At 43.6% G+C, this 27,902-nt stretch overlaps 1 protein-coding gene across 6 annotated transcripts in view; it reads right to left on the bottom strand.

Annotated features, from left to right (window-relative positions):
- GRK5 (G protein-coupled receptor kinase 5) overlaps positions 1–27,902 on the bottom strand; it is a 179,533-nt gene that overhangs the window by 105,166 nt on the left and 46,465 nt on the right. For 5 of the 6 annotated variants that reach the window (XM_064464269.1, XM_064464268.1, XM_064464270.1 and 2 more), the window contains exon 2: positions 3,701–3,796. In XM_064464269.1, the coding sequence (XP_064320339.1) occupies positions 3,701–3,796 (96 nt within the window). Of the gene's footprint in view, positions 1–3,700; positions 3,797–27,902 lie in introns of those variants that run through there. The other variant, XM_064464273.1, reaches the window with a different exon arrangement.

Here is a 27,902-nt window from a genome sequence, read left to right as displayed (position 1 = left end):
TATATTTTTGTTTACTGATGGCCTTTAAACTAGTGGGTATCCCTGACTTGTGGCATCTCTTCATGCCGTGTTTGTCAAATGGAGGAATTTTTAAAGTGGCGTCTTGCTATTTTTTCCCTTCCCTTGAAGCATCTCTCTTTTGCTAAGCTATCATCTGTGAATTTTAAAGAAAGCAGAACACCATCTACTAGCAGCATCCATCACATCAGTCATTGTCACTAGTGTCTCAAACACCAGTTCTCGTCAACTGAAAGGGCCGCTAATGCTAGTAGTGACCTGGAAAGGGCTGGCTGTTTCAGCAGAATTAAATACAACCAGGGAGGGGGCTGCAAATAGAAGCATACATTAGCCATTCATAGCATACAAATATACATATACAAGCCTCTCTTTGAGCCCAGTAAAGGTATTAACATAGCATCCCTATTCCACTTGCCTATTTAATTAGCACACAATGAAGGCCACTGAATTTCCCTGCAAAAGTGTTTCGTTCTTTGGACAAAAAAGAAAGGAGGAAAGAAGTTGCTTTTAAGTGCAATCCAAAAAAACAGCTCCTTGGCTAAATGGCACTTTTAATAAAGATGTTTCCAGTGTTTGTTTATTTATCAAAAAACAGTGTTACTCTCAGGTGTTTTGATTTTTGTTTCTGTGCACAAGAAGGAGGGGAAAAAAGGGCTTCACTAAGCAAGGCTTTCAGTAAGACACCAGATGATGGATAGTCAAACACAGAGTCTCCTGTAAACACAGAGGGAACCAAAAGGTATGAACTGACTCATAATTGTGTCAACACAGGTCGCAGACCTTTGGTTTATTTCAGCCTTCCTGTTTTTCACAGATTTCTTTTCACACTACACTTTTTTTTTAAGACACAGACTCTTTTCAGTACACCTTAGGGGGGTGCAAAAGCACATGTTTTTACACTAAAACATGGACATCTACACACATATGTAGGCTGTATTGCTACGATTACAACAGCAGCATTTTCCATCCATGGCTTCTGGCTGCATTAAACTAAACCGTGCCTTTCTTCACAGCAGTCTATGCCCGCTCTAAATCAAAAGGTCCATCCCATCCCTGCCTCCAGCTTTTCCACAGAGGCTCTTGGGAAGCATCCAGAAAAGAGGAGTAAAACAAAACCTCAACAGCCTAGTTCTCCAGTTCACACAACCCTCTAAGACTTGGTGCGATCTTTTTTTTTTCTTAACGTGTGGCAAAGTGGCAAGACTGTGTCTGACCAAAAGTGCTGGGAGGCAGACACACAGCAAAGAGGCCTGTGATGAGCACAACCTACCAGTATTTGTCTTGATCTCTAAACACATTGAAATGAAGCTGTAGTCTTTTCCTTGTATAAAGTTGTTCTTCTCTGCTGGTTGCCTATTTCCACAGAGATGGAGGAAAAAGCCTCTCTGGGGTCTCTATTTCATTAAGAAATTTGATTGGCGCTGACCAGTGGAATAAGAATTTGTTAGAGGGGGGACTGATGGGCAGACACACGGAGCAGTTGGATCCCCTGCAAATCATAGAGCAGTTCAGCTGATGGTTCAAAAAGGATGTTTCAGTACATTCCCTCACCAAAACACCTGCGGAGACACCTTGTCGCCTGAAATGCTGAGATCCTCTTAAAGGACTTGCAGAAAATAATAAATGAAGAAAGGTTAAAGGGAGTTGTTCCTCCTCAGCAGAGACAACAAAGGAAGCAGTTTAAGGCCAGACTGCAATGACCTGTCACTGTCGCTGGATGCCCAAAAGCCACACAGTGCCCGGTGCAATGGATCTGCATGTGCAAGAGGTCCATCCTGAGTACCTCAGATCACTCACACATATGCAAACAACTTAAATGCTATAGACTCAGGGAGCCTGGCTCATACAGGATGTGTCATATTCCCTGTATGAGCAAGGAGAAGTTTATAAATGGCGACTGTTTGTCTGGGATGTTTCAACCTCAGCTACATTAACTGAAAAATGGTAGAGCCAGTAAGGACAGATGACCTTACTCAGGCTGAGTAGTGCCTCATTCCTTGTGTAATCACATCCAGCTCAGCGGGAAGGCTACTCAATAAAAATCAGAGTCACAGAACAAGGATTTGGACCTTATTTCCCATTGTGTAAAAGTCAGTTGCTAAAATTCCCAGTCAACAGCTAATCTTTGCAGTGAAGCCAAATCCACCAAGAGCATCACAAGGGCTCTTGCCCTGTTACTCCACCAATTAATTCACCAAAAAAAAGAGAAAAATTCAAAACAAATTCTATTTAGGGTAAAGCTGACATTAAAAAAATGCCAGAAACAGCACTTCAGAAACAGAAATCATTGGCAGATGATTTTTTAAGACAACTCATTTTAGGATATTACACCTTTGTAAAGAGCAAGCATTTTATCTGGTGCTGTTTTCCCCTGTAGGAACCAAGGTTGATGGACAATGGATAGAATTCCCTATGCAAATTACAGTATATTGTCTGATTTGCTTCCAGCAGGTTCTGTACCTTCAGAAATTGTTCCAGGGTTTGTGTGTCTGTCAAGTGGCCATAAACTGGGAAAGCCTACACTCTTTTCTCCTGCCTCCCCCTCCTTTCTTTACCTCCTTTTAGCTCTCCAGCAGAAGATGAGGGAAGCATAGTTTACTGAAGGAGATAATGAAAAGAGTTTCAAAACATTCCACATATTTTTCTCTGCAAGAACACGCTGTGAATTTCAAATGTACATAGTGCCAGGGCACTGTCACTCAGATCCCAGGAGTTCACCCAAGTTTGACAAATTATGCTGCCCGTTATCTCAGTTGTTACAGTTTCTTGCCTTTCATTCATTCATTGCCAGTGGCTGCATTTTATGTCAGTGTAGGGGAGAAAAGTAGCCTCAATTGCTGAAGTTAACCTCTTGTGCTGAGATCAGTAATGCTGGGCTTTCCAGTGGACGATTCACAAGGAGATAGCTGCTAGCCTTGATTGCCAAGGCAGCAGTCAAAAGAATGCTGAATTTTGGCAACTTTGAGCAGGAGAAATGTGGCGTTATGGAAAAGGCCACTGCAAGCTCCCTTCTAAATCTGCAGTGTTTGGCCCACATCAATAAAACAAAGTAATTTTAAAAAAATTTTTACTTGTCCTATAAAAGAAAATACGTAGTGTTGTGGTTTGACTAGAGGATGGCACTGCTGAGCAAACCTCCCTGGCAGAGGGCAGTGGCTGCCACTTCAAACGTCATATCCAGCATATAATTAATATTAACCTCCAACTACATAATCTCTCTGCTTTCATCAAGTCTCATTTCCTCCCTCATAAAGAGCTAGCTGTTAGAAGGGAATGCAGGATGTGATAAGTGGAATAATTTCTGATGTCCTTTTACAGCCACGTTGGCCCTGGTAGGTACCAGGTCAAAGCATCTGTCCCACATGCCAGGTATTGTCCAACTGTTAAGTCCCTTTGGCTCCTAGAGCCTGTGCGTGCAAAGCAAAGGGCCTGGCCGCTGTCAGCCCCAAGCCCTGCCTTGCAAGTGCATTGTGCCAGTTCCTCCTGCCTGATCCACAGTGCCCTGTCAGGAACCAGAAAATGCTGAGTTTGTGCGGCAACATCACGGGAAGTATATGCATTACACACCCATCTCTAAACTGTTTCCATTTAATGACAAGCACCTTTAATGCCGTTCTGCTGAACCAGTCTTTATAGCACGTTTTATTTATGCTATACTTCCAAAGAAGGGAAAAGCTCTTACCTATTGTTCTTCGGAGATCTTCACACTGGCTAATGTGAGGGAATTTCAAGATTTCCTTCCACTTTTTGCTTTTGCCTTTGCGTTTCCCTCCACCCCCTGCAGAGAAAGAAATGTCATTATTAGATTGCTTTGGGGATGCAGCCCCATCCAGAATTTACCAAGCCAGTCACAGTTCTTATGGATATCATTAATAATTAAAGCTGAGACATTGTGGGTAGATGTACAGATCAAGTCTGAGCTTGTCTGGGCTGACACAGACCAAGGAGGTGGCATCTGGCAAAAAAACGGGTTGGTAACAGTTGGGAGCTCAGATGGGCCCATCAGGTCCAGTTCAGATGACAGTGCAGAACTGGGCATCTCCAACATCATCTCTGACCCAACTGACAGCCATTTCCTGTGAATCACATAATCTTGTAAAATTACAGCGCAGATCTTTTCAACCTGGATCTCCCCCTTCTGGTTTTGGGATGAGCCCGGATTCCAGCCCAAAAGAAGTGCTGGAAGCTAAAGACCAAAATTCAATTCTTACCATCCAGCCCTCACATTACATATTCTGCCAACATGGCATTACCGGTGATGTTACACGCTCTGGTTACTGCTGCTTCCACAGGAGGAGGACAATGGGAGAAAAGTAATGTAATATCTTCATGAAGAAAAACATCTCTTTTTGGTTCTTTTTTCCCCTTCTCACTCTTCCCTGAGATTTCTTGAACTGGACTGTCCTCAAGATGAATGACCTAGTTGGCTTCCTCCACCTCTGACTGAATGAGGTCCAAGATCCTCAGCCTTTCTATGCTGATGAACCTCCCACATCAATGTCCCTTCATAAATACCCTGCTGCAGGCATCACTGGCATCTCTAGGTGCCACATCTGAGCTTGGAAGGGGGGTGCCTTCTGCAGTCGGCTCCAACCAGTAATGGTGGCATTTCCAGTATAACCCACTTTACTCCTTGCTGGGATCACTAGATGACGCAGTGCCTATGGGCAAGCCTAATGCTGTGTGTGCTCTCCCCCAGTGTCTGCTAGATGGGCACTCAGATCTGAAGCAGCTCAGCCTATGAGGTAATTTTTAGATTTTTCTTGTCTTTTTTTTTTTTTCACTATCATTGGGCATTTTTTACTCCAGCCCTTCCCTCTGTTGTCTCCACATTTTCTTTGCTGCCACATCTGGATTACTGCAGAGGGCAGGAGGTATGGTGTGGTGCTGGGTGTTTCATTCCTGGCTCATTTGTGTGCCTGTCCTGCTTGGAGAGGCTGCACAGCCACTGGAGAAAAGAGTAGCCCTCCGGCCGTGAAAGCCCAGATGCAGACTGAGACTCTCCGAGTCACTGTATTTACCAAAATTCAGTCCCTACACACAAAATCTGATTCACTTGAGACTATTTTACATGTGCTGGCACATCGAATGACTAATTCAGAGCTGAGTTAATTCTGTAGAGGGCCGAGTCACAATTGCAGATTGAGGGTATGTTGGGTATGCCATGATATTGCAAGCTAAATCAGGAGAGCACTGACTCAAAAGGTAGCAGACCATTTCAGAGAAAACATGAGCCTGGGAAAAAATTGGAAAGTATTGCTCTCTGTGGGGCATTTCTGATACTTCTGCATCTCACCTTTTATGCCTTTGCTTTTGGTGACCAATGGTTTTGTTATTGCAGAGCTTGTCTTGAATGGTTTTAAACTCCTTATTGACAGGAATTTATTGTAGGTCTACATTATGCAATGTAGAACAGAGATACCTGCACTAGCCATAAAGGAACTAGCTTGTTTAGACTATCAGGAGCACAGCCATGCTACCCTTTCCAGGAATTAGTCTCTGGCAAAGCACAGAGAGCTGCGACTGCCTCCACGCTATACAGTATTATGCAACACAGATGTACCCTTTGGGTCTATAAAGAACTCTGCTTCAACCTTCCCTCTTCAGTGCATCCCAAACACTGCTGCTAAAGTCATTTCCTCTCCCACCTCTCCAGCCACAGTATCAGAGAGGCTGTCTTGCTCTCCTTTTGCAGCATACAAAAGTCTTCCAGGCTGAAGGTCTTAAGAATGCTGCAGGGCTCTGAGAAGCATTTTGTGGGCTGGGGTGGGCACTGTGATGGTCTGTTCACCAGCCTTTAAGGAGTGCACGGCTCTGCTCTGGTTGCCAGTGACCCCAGGGCTTGGATTCAGCAACCCAAAGGGTCTTCCATTGCCTTTTGCCTCCCTGAAAGCTCACCCCTGCAATCCTGCACAGCTGCTCCTGCCTGCCAGGTGCCTCCACTCACCCCTCTTCTCTTCCAGAGGCCTTCCTGCACCCTCCTTGGTGCTCCTGCCCTTATGTGTCATCACACTGAATTTACACTTCTCTGCCCCCTCCCTTTGCACACTGCTCTGGGGAATGATCCTCCAGGAATTCCCACTTCCTCTCTTCACCAGTCTTTCTCTTTGGCTGCATTTTCTTCCCTGAGCTATCGCTTCATGTTTTTCCTCACACTCATTTATCTTGTAAACTTTGAGTTCTGTGCCTTGATGCCAAACCTCCATGGGAATTAAATAGATTAAGTATATATTTTTTAGCCCTGGCAGAGTGATGGGAAGGAATGGGAGGGCAAGGAGGGAGGGAAACAGCTGGGCTGGTGTCAGAGCAGAGTGATCTGCCTTTGACAGCCATGGGGTTTGAATTTGGATTTCTGGATCGTTTCCTCAGGCTGCCAGTTCCCAGAGCAGCTTATCCCACCTCCACATACAAACATGTGCCTCTCACTTCTGCCTGCTGCCTCTCCACAGCAGAGACCCACTCTGCTCTTACCAAGGAACAGAGTGGTGCTGTATGGGGGCAGGCAGGAGCTCTCTGCTTAAGGTATGAGCAGGCGCTGGGGGCAGCACAAGAGGTATGCAGCTGCTTGGGCAGTGGTGCCTGCTAGAACAGGATTTGCAATCATTTCTGGACACAGGAGGCAGTGGGAGTAAGCCAGATGAAAGCATCCTTTCAGCTGCATCTGCTCAACACTGGTACATCTTCACTTACTGAAGGTCTACCCTCTAGACCAAAGCACTGGAGATTTCAGAGCACACCTGCTTCTCCAGCCACCTTTATAAAAGTCCTCACAAAATGACTGCATCTTTAGTAGCATCACTACTAAAGATGCTACTAAAGCTGTGCAAAAATTGCAAAATAGCCCTTTGCTCTAAACGACAGCTCTGAGATTTGTGCAGAGACGAAATGATTCTGCTAAGCTGGGCCAGAATGTTTTTAAAATCCATTCAATGTAAAATATATATTGATATATTTTCATTGGATGATGTATTTCTGACATTATATTTCCATCAAAACTGGAGAAGGGCTCTGTGGTCCCCTGTTACAACCATGATTGATACAGCCAGCGTGTTCTCTTCTCTTTTGTGGCCATCCTCCAAAAATAAGCAGCCTTGCCTGATGAATCATTTGCTCTTAGCTGAGCGTGAAGTAGCATTACTGTTTTGCCTGTGACGTCTTTATGTTAAAGACTCTGATCAACTGCTTTAATCGACCTGACCTTTCCACTCAGCTTTTCTTGTGGAGCCAGCAGTGTTTGCTGGCTCCAAATGTTAATTCCAGGGGGTTTGAAGGACATAATGCAGTGAGACAGCTGAGACAGGGTAAATTGTCTAGCAGAGCTAAAAGCTAAAAGCGGAGGTTTCGCTGAATAGGTCAGTGATTGTGCAGGTTGCAAAGGGAAGCTTTTCACACATTGCCTTGATTGCTGCCTTTGCACTGTCTATTCTGGACAGGAGGATTCGCAACCCTCAAGTCAGCTTCTCAGGGCAAGACTTGACAGATGTGCCATGTTTTAGATGTGAGTTCCACAGTTGGATGGTCTGAATGCTTTAAAATCTTGGTTTGCTGATGATGACAAAAGGTGAGCTCCCAGCAACAGCATGAAATCTCAGCTCTGCTCCCTTGCATGCACTTAACAACTCAGCATTTGCAAACCCAGGATTAAAGCTAATTCTCTAGCATGTCAACCAGTCCTACAGGAAACAAAAGCATTTGCTCTTCATCCTACCTACTGAAAAATACATGGCATTTTTTATATCATCTTGTGATGCTGGATAGCAAATCTAGCTCTGATCTCTGCGTGCAAGGAAACAGACAACCAGAGGCACACATGTAAAACGTTTGTGAGCAGGAGCTACCCTTAGCCTAAGGTGCCTACTTTTTTGCCACCATTATGCCACCATAGGCAGGAAAGTACGTGCATATTGTTAAACCAGTGAGATATTAAGTGGCTTGTCCAAAATGACATGAGAAATCAGAGACAGAGCAAGGAGCTGAAGCCACGGCCTTGAGCCTGTTAATCCTGCCAACGACAGGATAAAGCTATGCTCCTGCTCAGCTGATTAAAGACATTTCATAACGCGGAGTTAAACATAATGATCGGTGAATTCATTCCAGCATCATGCCTGTAGCATATTCCATTCATGCCTCATGCCACCATGCGAGGTGGCTTTTAAACATGGCCAAGCTGGCTTCATACTGTTGTTTTGTTCATGCCCAAGTTGATAAGCCTGCATCACACTCCATGCTGCCAAGCGTGGCTAACCCAAGATGGCCAAATATTTCATTGCCTTCCACTGTATTATCTGCCATCTAGATAATCCACAGTTTAGGTAGACTATCCACAGATCACTGAAGGATGACTACAGCTTGTGTCTTCCATTTCACAACATAGGTAGGCTCTCACCCAAGTCTTTCCCAACAAGAGTACAGAGATCTGTACACTCAGATTGCAAGGCCTTGATTACACAGCACGTGAAAGCAGTGAAACAAACTAAAAAAAAAAAAAAAAAAAGTAAAAAAAAATCATGGTTAGTGTCCTATTTCCACTCAACAGAAGTTTAAGTTTATTCTCCCCTTTCTCTTGCCAGCCTTCCTTTACCCACTCTCTCCCATCAAAGTGTATGCAGCTATAAGGTATATATGGAACTGCCATATTAGATTAAACAAATAGTCTGTCTAGTACAGGACAGACCACAGCAGCTTCAGAGGAAGATCTTAGAAAGATGTCTTTGAAGTATTTGGAAAGCAGGAACTTTCTTCCATACCCTATTAATTAGATATGGTTAATAAAACATGAAGGCATATTGCTTCCAAAAATTTCTTCTTCTTTTTTAGAATCTATGCTACGTACATTCAGGCTGTTCTTATGCTCCTGGTAAATACCTTACACTGTTGAATACCCTTTTGCCTCATGTGGGTGTAAGTCCCAGAGATTAACCATGTATTTGTGAAGGAAAATAATACCAACTTTAAATTTCTTATTTTCCCGGAGTGTCTCTTCCTAATGAGACAGCATGAATAAAGCTTATCAGGCCATCATTTTCCACGAGTATTTTTCATATCTAACACATCTAGCCTCTAAGGCAAACAGTTCCACCCTTCTTAGACCTGCTTCACGTGGAAGTTCACCAAGGTTCACCATTCTTCTTTCCTATTAGTCCCATCTACAGTCAGCTGTACTAGCAAATAAAACCGGTTTGTTTTCAAAGAATGAAAGAGACTGCTTGCTCTCTGGCCTTCATCCTGCCTTTCTCATCTGGGAAAGCAGAAAAAAACTCAGGAACCCTGATTTACCCTTACAAGATCTTAGACAATACTCCTGACTAACCTGCGCTTAGAACAAGCACTTACAAGACCATTAAGAACCTCTTTTTGAATCCCCTTCTACGTCACCCCAAGGAAAAGGAGAATATGAGGGCTGGATTTTCAAAAGCAGGCAGGTATCCACCATCCGCTGGGACGCAATGCCTCTGCAAACCAGTCTTTAGAGGCTCTTGTTTATAAGATAGAACAAAAAGTCCACAACATGCCCTCAGAGAGAATCATGTTACATAGCTCCTCTTATCGATGCTAATCTGTCTTTATCTCCTGCAGCCTTTTTTGATGAATGTGACTCTCTGAATAGTCACAGACCGTGATAACGGTTTTGTGTCCATCTTCCCTGCTGTCACGGCATGTTTGCACATAAATCATCTGCATGTTGCCACAAATACATAAGCCTGGCAACTGCTGTGTAAAACATCCCATTGCTTTTTGGAAATGAACAGCAGATGTATTTCACGTTTAAGCCTTTAGAACCACAGAGATGGGAATTTCATAAGCAAAAATGCAAGCTTCTCCCCAACAGAGTCAGGCTGGCTTTGCAATCTGGTTACCAGAGGACCAGAGGGCAAAACATTTTGTATACAGCTGGCATCTGAAGTCCTATTAACGTTGGCTTACAGAAGTCCCTGTTCATAAACAAATATTTATTGTAGGAATATCTACCTATTATTTAAATAAGAGGTCAAGTAGTACTGTAAATACTGATGAGTGGCTGAAACATTACTTTAATAACACATTTTATATGTTAATAGTAATGTGTATGTTAATAATGTACTTTAATATCATCCACCGCCCTGAAGGGACAGAGGAAGCTATGGGATTAGTCTTTGAAGACTGATCCTCAGGGCCTGACTATCATATGTGTCAAGGCCATTTTGGTACTATTCTAGGAATATAAAGAAGTCTTTACAAAAGCTACCCTTATGCCTAGTCAGAGCACATTGAAAGGCTCTTAACTAAACTGAAAAAACACGCTTTTAATCTTTTATGTTGGTTACCCAGTGAGCATCCCAAATTGTGGCACTCTCCACACAAGTCTGCCTACATCCTCCATTGGGTATTTTTAATGCATATTTAAGATTATTTCAATAAATTGTCTGGGTTTCGTGGGCCACTTCACATATGCTGGGTGTACGTTTCACTGCTACGCATGTTAACACGGAGTTGTTCGGTGATGTGATTTCTCTGGATGCAGTTTAATTTTCCTTTGCATAAGCACCTTTAGTTTGTCTATTATGGCATCTCTCTCTTCTGTGGCTTGTATTTTAACTATTGTGTTTATCTGCAGCTGATGAATGAGCAAAAAGAGAACATTGGCTTTTATGCCACAAATAAAAATAATCCAGAAGATACAAAGTATACTGAAGATTTACAATCTAGTTTTAAAAATCTTGTAAAAATAAAACCAGCGATCATCTAAAATAGTAAAATTAAGCACATCACAAAATTTTAACTTCTTATTCTTGACCTCAAAGTAAACTAGGCTACTGGCACAAATCCAGGCAATTTAGTTGTGTTTGGAAGGCATTACGATGTGTTGGGTGGTTCAACAGGCTGTTGAGATGAACTGAGTTGATGGATTCAAATTGAAAAGTGCTTGGATAGCATTTGACATTGTAGTTGGCAGCAAGAGCAGAGGAGGCAATGCAACAAATTAATCTGGAGCCACTGTGCTCCTTTGGAAACTGTTTCTGGACCTATAAGGTCTCTTGGAGCAACATGCAGAGGCTATGATATTTGAAGCTGGGGAGTATTAAGAGATTTTGTCCATCAGTGGTGTAGGTAACAGAAAACATTTGTCTTCAGTATCAATGATTACTCTGGGACACCAACCTTTTGAAGAGAGCTGTTGAGAATCACAGAATGGTGTGGGTTGGAAGGGACCTCTGGAGTTCATCTCGTCCAACTCCCCTCCTTGAGCAGGCACGGGGCACAGGACCGCATCCAGGAGGGGTTTGAATGTCTCCAGGGAAGGAGACTTCACACCCATCCTGGGCAGCCTGTGCCCCTGCTCTGGCACCCACACAGGAAAGAAGTCTTTTCTCATATTTAAGTGGAACTTCCTGTGTTCCAACTTGTGCCCATTGCCCCTTGTCCCAGCATTGGGCACCACTGGAAAGAGTCCGGTCCCATCCTTTTGACAGCCTCCCTTCAGGTATTTATAAGTATTGATAAGATCCCCCCTCAATCTTCTCTTCTCCAGGCTGAACAAACCCAGGTCTCTCAGCCTTTCCTCATAAGGGAGGTGCTCGGGTTCCCTGATCATCTTTGTAGCTCTCTGCTGGACTTGCTCAAGCAGTTCCCTGTCCTTCTTAAACTAGGGGGCCCAGAACTGGACGCAGCACTCCAGATGTGGCCTCACTAGGGCAGAGTAGAGGGGGAGGATAACCTCCCTCAGCCTGTTGGCCACACTCCTTTTAATGCACCCCAGGACACCGTTGGCCTTCTTGGCCACAAGGGCACGGTGCTGGCTCAGGGTCACCTTGCTGCCCACCAGCACTCCCAGGGCCTTCTCAGCAGAGCTGTTTTTCAGCAGTTCAGCTCCCAGCCTGTACCGGTGCATGGGGTTGTTCCTCCCCAGGGGCAGGACCTTGCACTTGCTTTTGTTGAATTTCATGAGGTTCCCCTCAGCCCAGCTCTCCAGCCTGTCCAGGTCTCGCTGGATGGCAGCACAGCCTTCTGGTGTATCAGTCACTCCTCCCAGCTCGGTATCATCAGCAAACTTACTGAGGGGACACTGTCCCTTCATCCAGGTCATTGATGAGTGTGCTGAACAGGACTGGACCCAGCACAGACCCCTGGGGAGCACCACTGGTTACAAGCCTCCAACCAGACTCTGCCCTCTTGACCACGACCCTCTGAGCTCTGGTGTTCAGCCACTTCTCAATTCACCTCAATACACCTCTCATCTAACCCACACTTCCTAAGGTCACCTGTGAGGATGTTATGGAAGGCAGTGTCAAAAGCCTTGCTGAAGTCAAGATAGACAACACCCACTGCTCTCCCTTCATTGACCCAGCCAGTCACGCCACCATAGAAGGCTATCAGGTTGGTCAAGCATGATCTCCCTTTGGTGAATCCATGTTGACTACTCCTGATAACCTTCTTTTCCTCTACATGCCTGGAGATGATCTCCAGGATGAACTCATTTCTAGGGATAGAGGTGAGGCTGGCCTGTAGTTTCCTGGATCCTCCTTCTTGCCCTTTTTGAAGACTTGAGTGACATTTGCTTTCCTCCAGTCCTCAGGCACCTCTCCTGTCCTCCACAACCTTTCAAAGATGATGGAGGGTGGCTTGGCAAGAACATCTGCCAGCTCCTTCAGCACTTGTGGGTGTATCAATGTTATCAAGGTTACCACGTGAATCAAGGTTATCACCCCGTTACAAATGATAACTATCTCAGTGGAGTTTTCCTCCAAACTGGAGCGAGGAGTCAGTATTTCAAAGTTTGAGAAAATGCTGATTTAAAGACATTAAACCATTTCATTTTGATGACATTTGAGTCATCTCAGTTCTCTAATGTCAAAACATTATCATAGAACATATCAAATAGAGTATTAAGATATATCATTGGAATGAAATGGGTACGGTAAATTGTCATTCTTTACTTTGTTAAAATGATGTTTCTATATTGCCAAAAAGAAGTTAGAAAAAGCCAATAATTTTTTCTTTTAAGTAGACACTTTCCTGCAAACCCTTTCATTTTTGACAAAACTTCACTCTCAGAAAGGAAGATTCTTTTGTCAGAAATGTTCCCAACCATCGCATGTTTTGAAGCACACAAGAATTAAACACAGAATGTGGCCTCCCTATATCTGAATGTTCAAGTGAATATAAATGGCCACACTCTATCTCAACTCCCTTAAATTAATTTGCACAGCTGTGATTTACATTGACTGTAGGAGACCTGCTTCCCATTCTTCCAAAGAAAGAATACAAATCCCTGCTCCAGAAATCCTGCTTGAATAGGGCATGATAACATCTTTCCAGGAAGGAACTCCTCTTTAAGCAATGGCTTTTTAAACTTATGGCCTGTTCTACATATTTATTACCCTGTTTTAGTAACACGTATGGAAGGTGCCAGCCAGTGCCTTTGAACCCAAACCTGCAAATGCAACTCATCACCCACATATAGTCCACGTATTGCCCACTGCCCGTGTAGATTGCCCAGGAGCGTGTGTAGTGCTCCTGGATTCAGTGGTGTTCCTCAAGCAACCCAAATGTTCTTAGGGCTGGCCCCTAAGGCAAAATACCTTGACGGGACTTGTGGATCCTAGTTACACACTGAGAGAAATGACTAGAAGTCTAAGGCAGCTCTGCAAATTTGCTGTTCCACATTGTGCAGTTTTGATGTTTAGAGACACCACAGCACAACGGGCAGCATGAGAAAGGCAGAAGGAACCCACAAGGAAACCTGGCCCTGGTACAGGCGCTAGTTCTAGAGGGAGAACATGCAAAAACCCAGCCCCGAGCCAGGAACGAAGTGGGTTCTGTCTGTCCCTGTCAAAGAGCTGTGTGGGCTTTTTCTCCTGCAAATAGTTCTGCAGTCTCTAAAAAAAGAACTTAGCCTCTGTGTTCCTGACATTTGAGTTTTACAAGGAGTATTTCTGAACTGTGGGGAGGAGATCCAGCTGGATGGGATGTGAGAATTCAAGTGTGTTCCTATCAACAGTCTGTAGCCAAGCTCTAAGAATTATGTTCTTCTCTGTTTTTTTGCACTCACCTAAATAAACTTACTAACAGGGCTAAAGAAAAGAATTTTGGTAAATGTAATGAAAAATTAATTATTTGAGACAGGCTGTTTTATTAGGCCTGACTGATTTATTAGTTCCACCTAATTGGTAGAATCGGTAAAGCTTTAAGATGCTCTGATAAGAACCCAGAAATCCAAACGTAGTTTGCTTTCCGTACATAAATACCAGCACACTCTTTTCAGTTTAGATGGTTTATGTCTGAGTCAGGAAAAAGAGCACTAGAAAAGCAAGAAAAACCCAGCATAGAGTGTCCATGAAGGAGGCAGAAGAGAAAGTCCCTCGAGCATCTAGCTAGCCCAGCTGAGTCCTGCTCTCTAGCAGGCAGACACCAAATGTTCAGAGATGCACCACACAGGTCTCACCTACAGAGCCTGAATCGAAGTAACTCTGCAGCCCCTTTGTGCTGCCTGTACAAACAAACACTCTACCGAATCCCTGCATTACCACAGTCTCTCCTCCCACATTTAACCCCACCAGAGACCCTGGCCCAGCAAAGGTGCTGATGTGGATGCTTGAGCAAGGAGGGCACCGAGGATGCGCTATCAGGTGCCCAGTACATACTTATCTGTGGCATTTCTGTATTTTTGCACTGGTCTAGAGGACCATTACATCGGTCTTGCAGTGCAGGAAGACAGCCTGACAGCCAACCGGAGTGTCCTTCAGTGATGCCTGGCTGGATTCACTCTTCTCTCTCAACACCTCTCAGACAGCTGATGTAAACGAGCTAAAAATTGTGAAAATTAGGCTGGGAACTTCCTGGGAACATATGTATAGGCTATACTGCCTATACATATTTGTTTCAGAGGAACATCTCTTCTGTGAACACTTCAGCCTTTTTGCTTCCAAAGTCAGCCAGGAAGAAAAGTACAGCATCATAATGTGTCTTAGACTGGGTCACTTTCTGTCTGAGATCAGGATCCACCACATCTTTCTTTACAACAAAAGTGGATAACGACCCTGTCCATCTTCCTGGCTCTCCTTGGTGGAATACCAAGACAGAATCTCACCTACAGATGTACGCATAAAGCATAAATTGAACCCTAGATATATGACAATCCTTCACACACTCCGTAGAGGAAATGTGGAGAGGGGGATGAAACCACCCTGAAATGGCTGGTTACAGCTGCAGTGACTGGCTGACAGATGGGAAAAGGTGTTGGCACACACTTTGGCTTTGGAAGAAAAAAGTACTTAGTAGATGGCAGGGCAAGGGTGGAAGAGGGTGCACAGAGCTGATGTGAATGGACATGGACAGCTCTGGGGGGAGACTGAGGTTGCAGAGTTCAGGAGTTTGTGGTCTGACTGGCGCCAGGAGGATGGAAAGGTTAAGATCACGGGGGAGGGAAACAGTGGGGGCAAAAACAAGCAAAGAGGCTTGACTCTGCATTTCACCTAAATTCTCCCCCTTACTTAGCTACAAAGCCTGGCTTTGGCCCCATCATCTTGTCCAGCAACAACGTACCAACAGATCCTTTCTGCAGATCTCGCTGTCACACCTGCTAAATCACCCCTGAAATGATAGAAAACATTCTCCTTAAAAATCACTGACAGCCCAAGACATGATGGTAACACAACTGTACGCATCAGCATTCAGGATCATTATTGTAAAAGGTTACAGAAGGGATTCAGGTTAATGGAGGTAATCTGTGATTATCTGATGTAACAGATTGCTCTGCCAGTGACTCACTCCTTCTGCCCCAATATATTGCCAGTTGCAGCTGCAAATAGCAAGCAGGATGGATGGAGCCGGCTCCCAAGCGATGACTGTCCCTGTTGTTTGGAGAAACCCCTATAAGGGAGGGTGCCAAGACATTGCAGGCGTGTGAAAGCCCGGCAGAGCTTTACCGAGGGGAGTGGGTCATAGTGGTGTACTACAGTCACTCATTCACGGGTGTTACTATAGCTACCGGTTGAAACTCAACAAGAAAAGCAGAAATAAAAAGAGAAAATTATGAGGTAGGAGACAAAAAGAGGAAACTTGTTGTAAAGCAAAGGAGAGGGTTCCTCTGATTAGCTAATGAAGTGCTTCAAAAGCAGCGACTAAAAAATGAGGCTTGAAGGCTGCACGGCATAAGTCAGATGATGCAAGCAGCTGGCCTGCTCTTATCTCTCCTCTCTCACTCACCCACCCACCCCAAGGGTTGGCAGTGGTAAGCACCATCTTAATAAACACTAAACAGCAGCTTTGTGCCAGGGATGGATTAACTGTTTCCTTGTTGCTCACAAAGTCCTGCTCTTCCACTTGCTCTCCCTGCAGCCCTGGGGCCAAAATTAAAACAAGGTATTGACTTGGGCCAATGGACCCCAGGAGAAGTGTGGAAAAGGCGACAATGTACAATGATCCTACCACCAGGGACTCCAGGAAAGAGCAAAACCTAGGTACTGTCATAGCCTGACAGATGAAGGAAGAAGAAAACATCACCACACAGCGATCCCACAACACCCACACCTCCCAGTGTGAAAGCCCTGACCCTGATTCAGAGCAGAGCTGGATGCCCAAGCTAGCCCAACGCACCAAAAGCAGCTGCAGCCAGGGACAGATATTTCTAATATGTACATAAATCTAAATAAATGTATAATTCCCGCTCACATGCTTTCCTGACAGCCAGCTGTTCCCTTTGCCTTCTGTTATCCTCGCTCAGAGATTAATGTTACTGTCTGGGAGAGCTTATTAGCAATTTTTATTACGAGGCATATACATTTGGCTGGTGGTGGGCAAAAGCTAAGCCATTGAGTAAATAAAATACATGGGCAGCTCGCAGGGAATGACAGAGAACAGATATCTGCAGGGTCTTTACCCTGCCTCTGAAAGCCAATAATGGCAGGAGGTCAAAGATCACTGGTTAATTGTCCCACAAATTAATGGTGACGAACGTCTGTTTCCCCTCTTGTTAAAACTGACACCAGATATTTCAGAGAAAGCAGAAGGGTACTTGGCCATAAAGGAATGTTTTGATGGCTGAAGCTGAGATTGTTGCCAGCCTCAGCCTGTCAGAGCAGCGTGGGTCAAACAAAATCATTGTAGGAAACTGCTGCTGACTCCAGAACAAAACAGAACCTTCTGGGCCCAGTCAAGCAGCTACGGATTATTCTGCTTGCTTTGGAAGGAAAGGTTGTTCGCTTATATTTAAAAAAAAAATCAGATCCAGATCTTTGAATATAACAAGTGTAAAAAACAAAAAATTAAATTGGAGGAGTGTGAGTTGCGCCATAAAAACCAGTCAGAGCTTGTTTCTTCCTGTTTTGAAGAAAAATTGAGAGCAACTGAAAAAATAATACAAAGCAATGTTTTTCCTTATATTTTCCCTCTCCAGAAAATGTTCCTTTCATTGTCCTGTATAACCCCTGCTCAGCAATGCATCTTTGAGTAGAAGTGTCATCATGGGAGGAATAACAAAACCGGGAAATACTAGAGGACCATTTTTATCTAGTTAGTGACATTTTGTGAAGCTGGCTAACATTTTTCTGTCGAAACAACTTCTTCCACAGTTAAGAATGAGGTCTACTTACTTATTTTCTTCTTGTTGCTCAATCTCATTTCAATTCAGATTTTCATGTGGAGTTGTAGGAACAAGGATGAAAGCTTCCCTTTGTTTTAAGGTGGTTATGTTAGTTTCAAGCTATTGTGAAATGGACTGACGGGCACATCTTTCCCATTCATCTGAATACAGATGAACCCCTCTGGTGTTTAATTTAAGCTACCTAAACATGGAGCAAGCACCTTCTGAATTTTAAAAAGTATGGTATCAACCTACCAGTCAGTTTCTGAGGTCTGTAAAGTGACTTCTTATGTCGTAAGTCATTACCCTCATTATGGTACATGCTGATATCTTTAATGAATAGCGGTAATATGTAACACTATCAACAAGGATGTGCAACATTGAATTAGATGACTAAAGTCTAAATATTCTTTCAGCAGTGTATTTCCACAGAGGTTACACTGACCAGGGAACAGACACACTGGTTTTCAAGTAAATCTATGTGCTCAGTCTCTGACTGAGCTAATTATAATGGTGCCTTTAGTATTGCTGTCTTTAAGTGTCTGCCAGCATGTCCCTAACAAACCACCAGGTTCATGTTTTTCTAGCCCAGATGGAAAAGTCTGATTATCAGGTCAGAGTCAATTCTAGCTCCAAGTCTGATGTACTTAGAGACCGCATGAATCCAGCTTGCTGAGTTTCAATTAACAATGGAGAAGTTAACGACAAGCTGTCACTGAACTGGATATTTGCTTGCTTCTCACTTCTGCTGCTCATCAATCCCAAAGGAGGAAGATTGCTGGGCCTATGGGGCTAAACAATCTACCCAAAGACTTCACATAGTCCTAAAGGGGTAAGGGAGGCATCTGGCTCAGAAGTTCCAGTTTGCCTGACACACTGCAGAGCAAGTCCTGGTGTGAGAGTGGTCTGACCTGCACAGAGGTACCTGCCCACCTGGCCTCTGCTGGGCAGCTGGCCATCCCTGTGGGTCTCAGGGCCCGTGTCCTACTAGCCAAGCAAAATTAATCGAGGGGCTTTTGCAGCAAAGCCTGTAAGCTGCAGTTTTGGAAAGGGCAGTGATAAGGGTGCAGCCCATGCCACCTGTAACAGTGCTGATAGTACAGGGTAGTGCATCACTGCGATGCTGGGGGCATGACCAGGTATAAAGTCGATCACACAGAGTGTTATTCTAATAAATTAGGTATATATACTGCTTCTGTTGCACGGAGAGTCACTCTGGAGCTCAGCAAACCTACAGGGAAAACAAAGTCACTGCTGCAAGAAACATTTTCTGTTCAGGTGTTTTAAGAAAATCCATATTTTGGATTGTTATTATCATTTCTTTCAGGGTGTCAGGGCAGAAAAAAGAAATTCAGCTATTGCTTTAGATGGTATTCTGATCTTCAAACTCACAAAGGCGAAACCCCGAGCAATTACACAGAAAATCCAAGCGTCCTTATCTCATTTAACTCCCCCAGTGACGCAGTGTGCTCCGCACTGTGCAAAGCAATGCAGCAGCAAACACTGATCTTTGTGCCTAAGCATCTAAGCCCAAGTGGCACATGTGCTATTTTAGCACCTCTTGGGACCGCTCTGGGAGATAATGTAATTAATATTATTTTGGTGACGGCTATTTACCACGTCCCACTGGGAAACTGCAATCTGTGCTTATGGAACTTGAACCCAATTAATACTCACTCCTACCAGTTTCAGGTGTTTCCTAATTTAAGCTATGTATACAGACAAAACAGGTCAGTAACTCTTCCCAGCGAGGCAAACAGTATCTTAATCACTTGTGTTTAATAGGAAACAAATGACTGAGCACTGATAAAGTTCACCATTATGCTTTTGAGGAAAAGAAAAGTGACTACAGAACAATCTGATAACGAGAGAATTTGCTTCCTGTGTAACTCGATATTTATAAACCTTCTTAGTAAGGGGGCAAAAAGGAAATAATTTCAGCTGGCTGAAGTTAATGTTCCAAATTACATTTTAAAATGACAACAAAAACAGGACCCCAGCTGAAAACAGTGCTTATGGGAAAGATATGCAGAAACAACACAAGGCAGGAAGCCTCAAGCTCAGGCTGCCCTTTGCTCCTATGGCTCGGGCTCTCCTGCTGCCGGTGGCCACGCACTGCACGTTGCAAAGCATGGATCTGCGCTTGGCCTCTCCTACACCAATAGGGGACATGGGGTTTCAGGGGTGGAAGGTGGAAGCTGGATTGTCCTGGTTGTCTTTTCTGCCTTTGATGGAATGACTGGATTTAATAGCCTCCCTCCATCTCCAGTAAACATACAAGTGTCTCATATGCATGAAGACATGGGGGTTTTTTTCAGGCTAAGGGCTAGACTTTCAGCCTTACCATACTAGGAATTTTGGTTACTTCCATGCTTTTGTATATTTAATCCTCTTGAAGTGCAGGCAATGATTGCCCTACAGCCTGACTAGTGTCTCAAGAGCAGAACTAGTTCTCAACCATAACAGCCTTAAGTCCAGCTATGTCAAGCACCTACAACTCCAGATGATTTCATCAGAAGCCATGCATGCCAGCAAGCCCTTAAAGAAGCCCCCTGAGAGAGGGACAGATAAGGATCCTAACTGAGGCATCCCCCTGCATAAAATGCAGATTGTTTCTGGAGTAAGTGCTGGTTTCTAAGGCTTCCTGGTATGTAAGTTTTTAATGGGAGAATAATGTGGGAGATGTGGAAGAGTGCTTACAGTGACAATAAAAATAAATATAAATTATTTGTATTTTATGCCTAAAAAGGCAGTGTTCTGAATGATAAAAAAAAATAATCTCCCAGTAGAGAAGCAAAGACAGGGGAAAAAAGTAGAAGGTGCATCTACTTTGCTTCTAATTTTCCATGTTTGTAAATGACAAGCTGGTTCGCACTTTCCTGCCTTGGCTTCAGGTATCAAGTAAAACATTTCTGAGCTGCTTTTAAAGTACATTAATAAAAATAATAAAACCAATACATGCCTTGGCTTTTCAGCAGTGCCCTCTACTTAAGGACCCAAAAGCATTTTGCAAACAAAAATAGCAAAAGCTTTTCCAGCTTAAAAATTAATTTTGCCCTCACATAAGTTAGCATGACGTTTACAGTCCTGTTGAGATACTCCACATGTACAACTGGGAAAAGAAATTATCACAGACAGTTTAAATGCACGGCTTTAATAAAAAAAAAAAAAAAACACAAAAAAAACCAAAAAAACCAAACAAAATAAAACCGGACGCATTATTCTTGAAAAGTTTTCCAGCTGATAGTGTCAGAGGACCTAAGATAACTAGGACTGCTAGATGCCAGAGGGAAAAGCATTCTTTATTTTCTGTTTACTCTGTTTGTTTTAATCAGGCCAACTTTGTAGAGAAAAAGCACAGGTTGCTGCTGTGTGCACCGTGTACATGCAGGCATGGTGCGGATCCCCAACACCAACTCTGACCCATTGGTCACTTGTCAAGGGGGTTGCACACCACCTTCCTACTGCCAGGAGAACAAGCAGCTGGAGAGAGCAAAAAGACCTGCTGAGAAAAAAGGCTGACGCTCACCCTTTACCAGACACCAGAGAATCCAATGGCGCCAATGTTTTATTACTTCCATGGCTCGTAGGACAACCTATTTAACATTTGCTTTTTTGCAGTGCCTGGAGGCCAACAAATTCAGGACCTCTTTGTATAAGGCAATGCATGAACACAGATCCCCCAGAGTTTCCAGCTCACAGCACAGCAGCCAAAAGCACTCCCCGTAACATCCTGAGCTCATTGCTGTCACTGGGAATGCTGCCTTTGCTTTCAGCAAGGGCTAGGATTTCATCTCCTGTGGCTCCAGGGGGTCACAATTTTCCCACTCATCAACAAAACTGCCTTCTGAGGAAGACCCACTTTTCAAAATGGGGTGGTATTACTGAAAAACCATAAAGTTGCCAGGAAAAATCAAGGACTGTAAATGCACTGTTGTCAGAGCTGACTACATTTCAAATACATTTAATAAAAACATGAAGATGGAAAGAACACTGAAGAGTAAGGGTGACTCAGACCAGTTGTTTTCCTTCACTTTCACCCTGTCATCTCTTGTCTTTCTGTCTTCCCCAGTTCTGTCTACCTCTATCATATCAAGCATTAGCTGCTTATTTCTATTTTCCAGGTTTGTCCTCTTCACCTCAAAGCTCTTGTTGACTATCAACATCCAGCAGCCTTCGATGCCACCTCCTGTCTCTGACCTGTTGCAATGTGAACTGCTGCCCCTCCACATCCTTCTGACTCTTGAAAGCAACCCTACGAATAAGGGCCTACAGCCTATTGCTCTTCTCTTCCCTCATTTCAGGGAAATGCCTCTAGGAGTGGACTGCAAAGTCCTGCTCTCTCTCACTTGTTCTCTTTCTCTATTCTGTGAACTCTAAATTCTCTTCTGCATATGTGCACATCTTCAGCAAGCAGGAAACCCTCACTACCAGCACCACCAGCCTAACCAGCTGTCTGGTGTCTACGACATTTAGGCTTCCCATCAGGATGAGGCAATGTCTCATGTTTCCTGCATGCAGGCTCCAACAACTAGGATACAAAAGTATGCGGGTTTTGGAAACAGTTCCTGGCCTGTATTGAACAATCCCTGCACCAAGTTGTGCCTAAGCACTATATAGACATGGTGTAGGCCGAAATTGTGCCAAAAAATATCCTAACGATAAACAGTGTGGACAACTGTGTGCCAGGGCTCAACCCTCCTGTTGTGGCTATACCTTATTTATGAAGATAGACGCCCTCTGTGATGTAAAGAAGAAATCCTTTGTTGATTGACTCGATCCTGGCCAAAGTTTCACCATAAGCTGCCACCAGGACTTAGCTTTGGCCAGAACCTCCAGCTCACACCGATTTGCCCAGTCATATTTGGATGTCTTTCACCCAGTGCTGACACAGGCATGCACCCATCTCTGAAGAATAAAATATAAGAGATGCAGCCTGGCATTTGAAATCACTGGCCACAGGCCTGTTAATCCTCTTCAAGAGCTGACACATTAAGACAACTGAATAGAAGGAATTCATGGCAGTTTGGTCACAAAAAAAAAGCAAGAATAGGACTTTAGTCTTGTCCTGAAATTTAAAAGAGATACAACAGCAGATGTCTTTCATCTATATGACCTTTTCCACTAAGAAAAAAGGGAAGCAGGATATTAAATCACAGTTTAAGATTTTTGTGACTCTTGGCAAGCATTTATTTATTATGGGTTTGTTTGTTTTGGGACATTGTTTTTAGGCAAAGGAGTGTTATTTTCTGCAGTTTTCATGGAACCTCAGCTGAAATACCATAAAAATGTCTGAGACAAATTTCTTTCAGGTGATTTGCACCTTTTCAAAGTCAAGCTGACTCCCTTTCCAACTCACATTGCTCAAATCAGTGTGTTTAAACCAGGAAAACCATATGACATGAAGACAGCAATTCATTTTTCACAAAGTCATGGAAAACCTTGATGGCACGTGCAGTTACATTAGGGGGACAACAAATCCTTTAACCAGCAGGTCTAGATCAGGAAACATGCTTAAAGGCTATCGCATGTCCCATGCAAATCCCTCCTTAACTACAGTGGAGAACACACAGTGACAGCAGGACACAGCACAAGGAATGTGGGAGAAAGCACAGATTAACTGTGTTTGTCTCCTTAATTTGTTTATACACTTCACTAGAGAAGAGCTCTCCCTAGCATGCTCAGCTTACCTTACAGATGACTAAGCAGATGGGAGAATAGGGATGCTACTAGGAAATATAATCCAGAGGAAAGGACATTAACCTCGGACCCAGGGAGGATTAGTTTTAAGTCCTTCTTCCAGCACAGATTTCTCACATGATTTTAGGCAAAGAGTTAGGCTATATAAATACCTTGTGAAACTAAGGGCTCCAGCTCACGATCACAGATGGACCCCAGTGAGATAGCTGAAGCAGTTACAGGTCTGTTCCCCCAGCCTCTCTGCCAGGGGCTATTACCCTTGGAGAGCATAAGATTTTGTGGGCTGGGCTCCTAATTCACAGCTGCTGAAATTCACATTATCACACCAGGCTATAAACTGTGACTGCAGGTACATCCTAGCTAACGCTGCCTATGGTCTCAAGTCAGAGCCCTTCATCTTGCCATCAGTCAGCTCCTAGCACATAGCATGAACCAAGAGTGTTTCCTAAGCTTCCCTTTGATATTGATGGGTATAAATACACTAAAGACCAGGAAGCCCTAAAAACAGATGGAAATTTTCAGTGGAACATTTTTGCCTCGGAAAATATTGATCAGCCATAAGTAAATGCTTCACAGATGTGTCAATTCTGGTAACTTTTTTTTTTAAAAAGAAAATCAGAAAGATTTTCAATAAGGTTAAAATAGACTGTTTTAGCTTTTGATTCCGAACTACTTTTCACCCCTTTTAAAATACTGGATTATATCATACTGAATTAAACATATAGGCTGAGTTAAAATAATTTTTCTCAGATTTATTCTTCACAGCAAATTAGAAATGGTTGCATTCCCTTTGCCTTAGAATAGAAATATGCCTTCTTGAAACTTGGGAAGAGAAACAAACAAACAAGCAAAACCCAAAAACAGGACAACAGCAAAACTTCTGGCCCTCAAAACCTCCCTAAGGCCCTCAGCTCTCGCAATCATGAGGGCAGGTGAGGACAGGCTGGAACTCCGCATGTTCCTTCTGAGTGACTAAAACATGACAAGGGCCAAATGCAACCACATGATACTTCCAAAATGAGAACACATATGGCTGAGCATTTCTGAAAAGTCGAAATCTGCTCACGTTGAAATCAATGGGCGTTTTTACTCTTGACTTCTGTGGAAACAGGGTTAAGTCAACACTGGCTAAGATGGGAAAATCCCAATCAGAGATCAAGCACAGCGTTCCCCCTAAAGATTTTTCATAAAGTGTGTGTAGACGTCACGAGAAAACAGAGGGTGCTACAGAGCTGTTATTTTTAAGCTGAGGGTGAGAAAATAGGCAGCGAAGCGTAGAGCGTAACTTCTTACCCTGTTTTTTCACCATTCTTGTTAAAGAACACAGAGAAATTATTTCAAAGAGAAAAAATCTGTAGTTATCTGTTTCTTCACTTCAGAATAGACTTTTTTAATTTTATGTGAGTTTTTACAGGGTTTATTTATACTTCTGAATTTTCTGAAACTGTTTCTTTCTGAATACTGTTTTGCTAAGACCCACGCGATTTTCAGAACCACCAAAACCACCCAAGAATGCTTCTTTAAACTACCTAGAAGACAGCAGGAGATAGGTTCTCCAGTCCCTGTCTTGTACAGAATTTAAATCAGGTCCTAGCTGCCTGCAATGCCTTTGCAGAATTGGATACTGTGTCTATCTTCTTTTGCAAAGAGCAATCAATTTGGAAGAGCCAAGGCAGACACTGAAGTGGATCACAGGGAGCATCTGTGCATAAAGATGGAGACCAGTTCTAATCACCAGCATCACAGGACTGTAATCCTCAAATCCAGGCATGAGCAATTATCAGTATAAGAGCATAATTTATTCCTTGTAGTCAGACACAAGATGGATATCCCATCGGGCACTGGTTAGATTGTTATACCCATTTTAGAAGGCTTAGCAAGACCACTTATCATGTATGAAACAGTACTAATAGCAGGCAATCTGAGCCATCAGATGAGTTTAATAAAGGACTTCACTACAGTTAACAACATGCTCTCATTGTGCATGGGGTTGCAAATGTATATACATACTTTCATGTAAATGAAAATACAGCAGCTTCTTGTACTTTTGATGATAAAACCTTCATGTGCATCAAATCTCTCACCCAACATGTACCCTCACGCATGCAAACTTTTAAAGCATGTCACAATTCACCATGAAAAGAAAACACAAATGATAAAAATGTAGGATTTTGACACAAGGACCTTGGATTAATATTTAATCTAACTGACGGCACTCAGGAGTAGTCCAGTCTCAATTATTCTTAATAATTCCCATGACTCACCTGTCTGACAATTCCCAAGGAAAAAAACCAGAAACACCTGTCTGTATGTCACACTTGGAATTAGAGCCACCATTTCAATAAATGTACTAGCAGTTTACAGTTTGTAAGCAACAGAGCCTGACCCAATAGCCAGGACCTTGACTTGCTACCCGATCGGGGTGATGTTCTCCAAGCACCATCCTTTCCTTCCCTGTTGCTGCTTTTCCCATCCCACTGTTCACCAGCCTCAGCTGCCAGTTTGTGAAGCTGGACAAAAGCAGCCACTCAGTGTGGCTTGGCCAAGGTGTAAAATATATTAGAAAGGAATTTGTTTTTGCTCAGCCCAGCAGTCCCAAGTGCAACTGCGACACCCACGATTAGCGCTTGCGGAGAACACACATCGTTACAGCTTCACCCTTGGGCATTCACCAAAAGAGGGATTTGTTTTTCTAATTGGCTCAATATTTTGAGAAGGTAAATGGTGAATAATAACAGCCTCAGCAGCAACATGAGACAGAATGAAAGGAATACAAAGTCCCCATTTATGCTCTAGGCTTCTTGGCATGAGCCACATGCTGATTGACTTCCAAGCCCAGGAGGAAGCTGTCCTGCAGAAGACATCCCCCCTCGCAGCGCCGTGGGGAGTGCCCAGGGACACCCCTTTTGGCTTTGGTCACCTCATTTGGCTTTTGGCCTCAGCGAACTATGGTATATTTCTGTACAGCTACAAACCTCATTTGCAGAGTGGTAAGTTTCCTGCAGAGTTAGGAACTCACTTCCTTTATTGCAAAGAAGAAATAAACAGTTCTTTGAGGGAAATGGCAGTATTTAATTTACATGAGATGGATGCTGTTTTAAAGGTTATGCTAAGTAAAATGTTAATTTCTGTAAAGCACTTCCTCAACAAGACCAGCTTTATAAATAGAATTTGATAATACTAACAAATCTAATATTTTCGTCAGAGATTCTTAACTTGGTCCTCTCAAATATATATACTTGGTCCTCTCAAATACAAGGAAAAAAAATCAAACAGCAACATCCATCATTAGGTTAAATACAATTGGTCACACTTAATCTCTGATAATTTAACCATCCAGAGTACCTTTTACTCATAAAAGCTGCAGTAAATGTAACGCAATCTATAAATATCACTGAGGCCACTGAAAGCTGAGTTGCGGAGTTTGACCTCTAGGTTTCTGATTTAAACGTCCTGGGTTATGAGCACAGCATGCTGCAGCCATTGACTGCTGTTCAGATTCAGTGCTGACAGATGTCCCTTTCCAGATCTGTGAGGGGGAATAAATGCAAAGCCTCCACACCATTCATGGCTGCCAAACAGCACATTTTTAAATGCAACTGAGAGTTGCATCCTTCTATAGCCTGCTGATACAGCTCTAAATACCACTCCTGCAAGCGGTCTACCTTCTTTTTCTATGCATGCCATTGTTTCAAGTCTTTTTGCTTTTTGTGAAGAAGCATAGAGCCTTCTCGCCTCAACACCAGGGACATAATTCTCCTGTTTGCAGGGCGGAGTGTGACCTCAGTCTTCTGCCCTCCCTGAAAGAGCGTATCTTCCATTGACGTCAAGGGCTCTGCACACAGAGGGAGGGAGATAAGCATATTGGAGGCAAGATCTGCTCTGTGAATTAGAATGGAGAATTTTTGCTGTAGGAATTTACAAGCCTCTCGCAGTCTCCTCTCTTGATTAAAGCCAGTGGGATTATTATACAAATTCAGCTGCTGAGTCCTGGCTATCGGAAAGCTGCCTCATGCAGGGCTCTCTGGTGTTAACCCATCCCAATTGTTTGGGCAAGACAAAAACCACCATTATCAGAAAAAAGCAGGCCAGATGTAAAAAGGGCTGTGTCGGAGGGGAGTTGCTGACAGCTCTCTGTACAGCATATCACACCTGTGAGCTCTGAGGAGCTCTTAGAAAACCTACACCCTGCTTGTGGTATAGATTTTAAGCCATACGGACTCATGGGTCAAATTAGGGGGGTTTATACCCAGTCTTACACATTGCTTTCCTGAGAGAAAAAATAGGCATGTACACGGGGCTTAGCATAGTACCAAAGATCAGCCCTGCATGAACCAGTAACCTAAGCATGTAGCACAGCACAGGGCAAAGCAGGCGCGCTGCGAGGGCTCCCCAGGAGCGGAGCGGCACTAGCTAAGAGCCCCAACTAATTAGCGTGGGCACAACACCACCCTGACGTTGCACTGCTTTTTATACATCTGCAGCAAACCTGGTCCATGCGGGGTCAGGGATCTTTGCATCATGCTCCACTCCATGTGCAGATGTGCCCAGCATCAGCAATGGGACAACAGCCTCACTTCCCAGCATGTTTCCCTCTGCAGCAGAGTTTCTCAGGCTCACTTCG

This window comes from Phalacrocorax carbo, chromosome 12, assembly GCF_963921805.1.
Source record: "Phalacrocorax carbo chromosome 12, bPhaCar2.1, whole genome shotgun sequence".
Taxonomy (NCBI): domain Eukaryota; kingdom Metazoa; phylum Chordata; class Aves; order Suliformes; family Phalacrocoracidae; genus Phalacrocorax; species Phalacrocorax carbo.
This window is presented reverse-complemented; position numbering and strand designations above follow the sequence as displayed.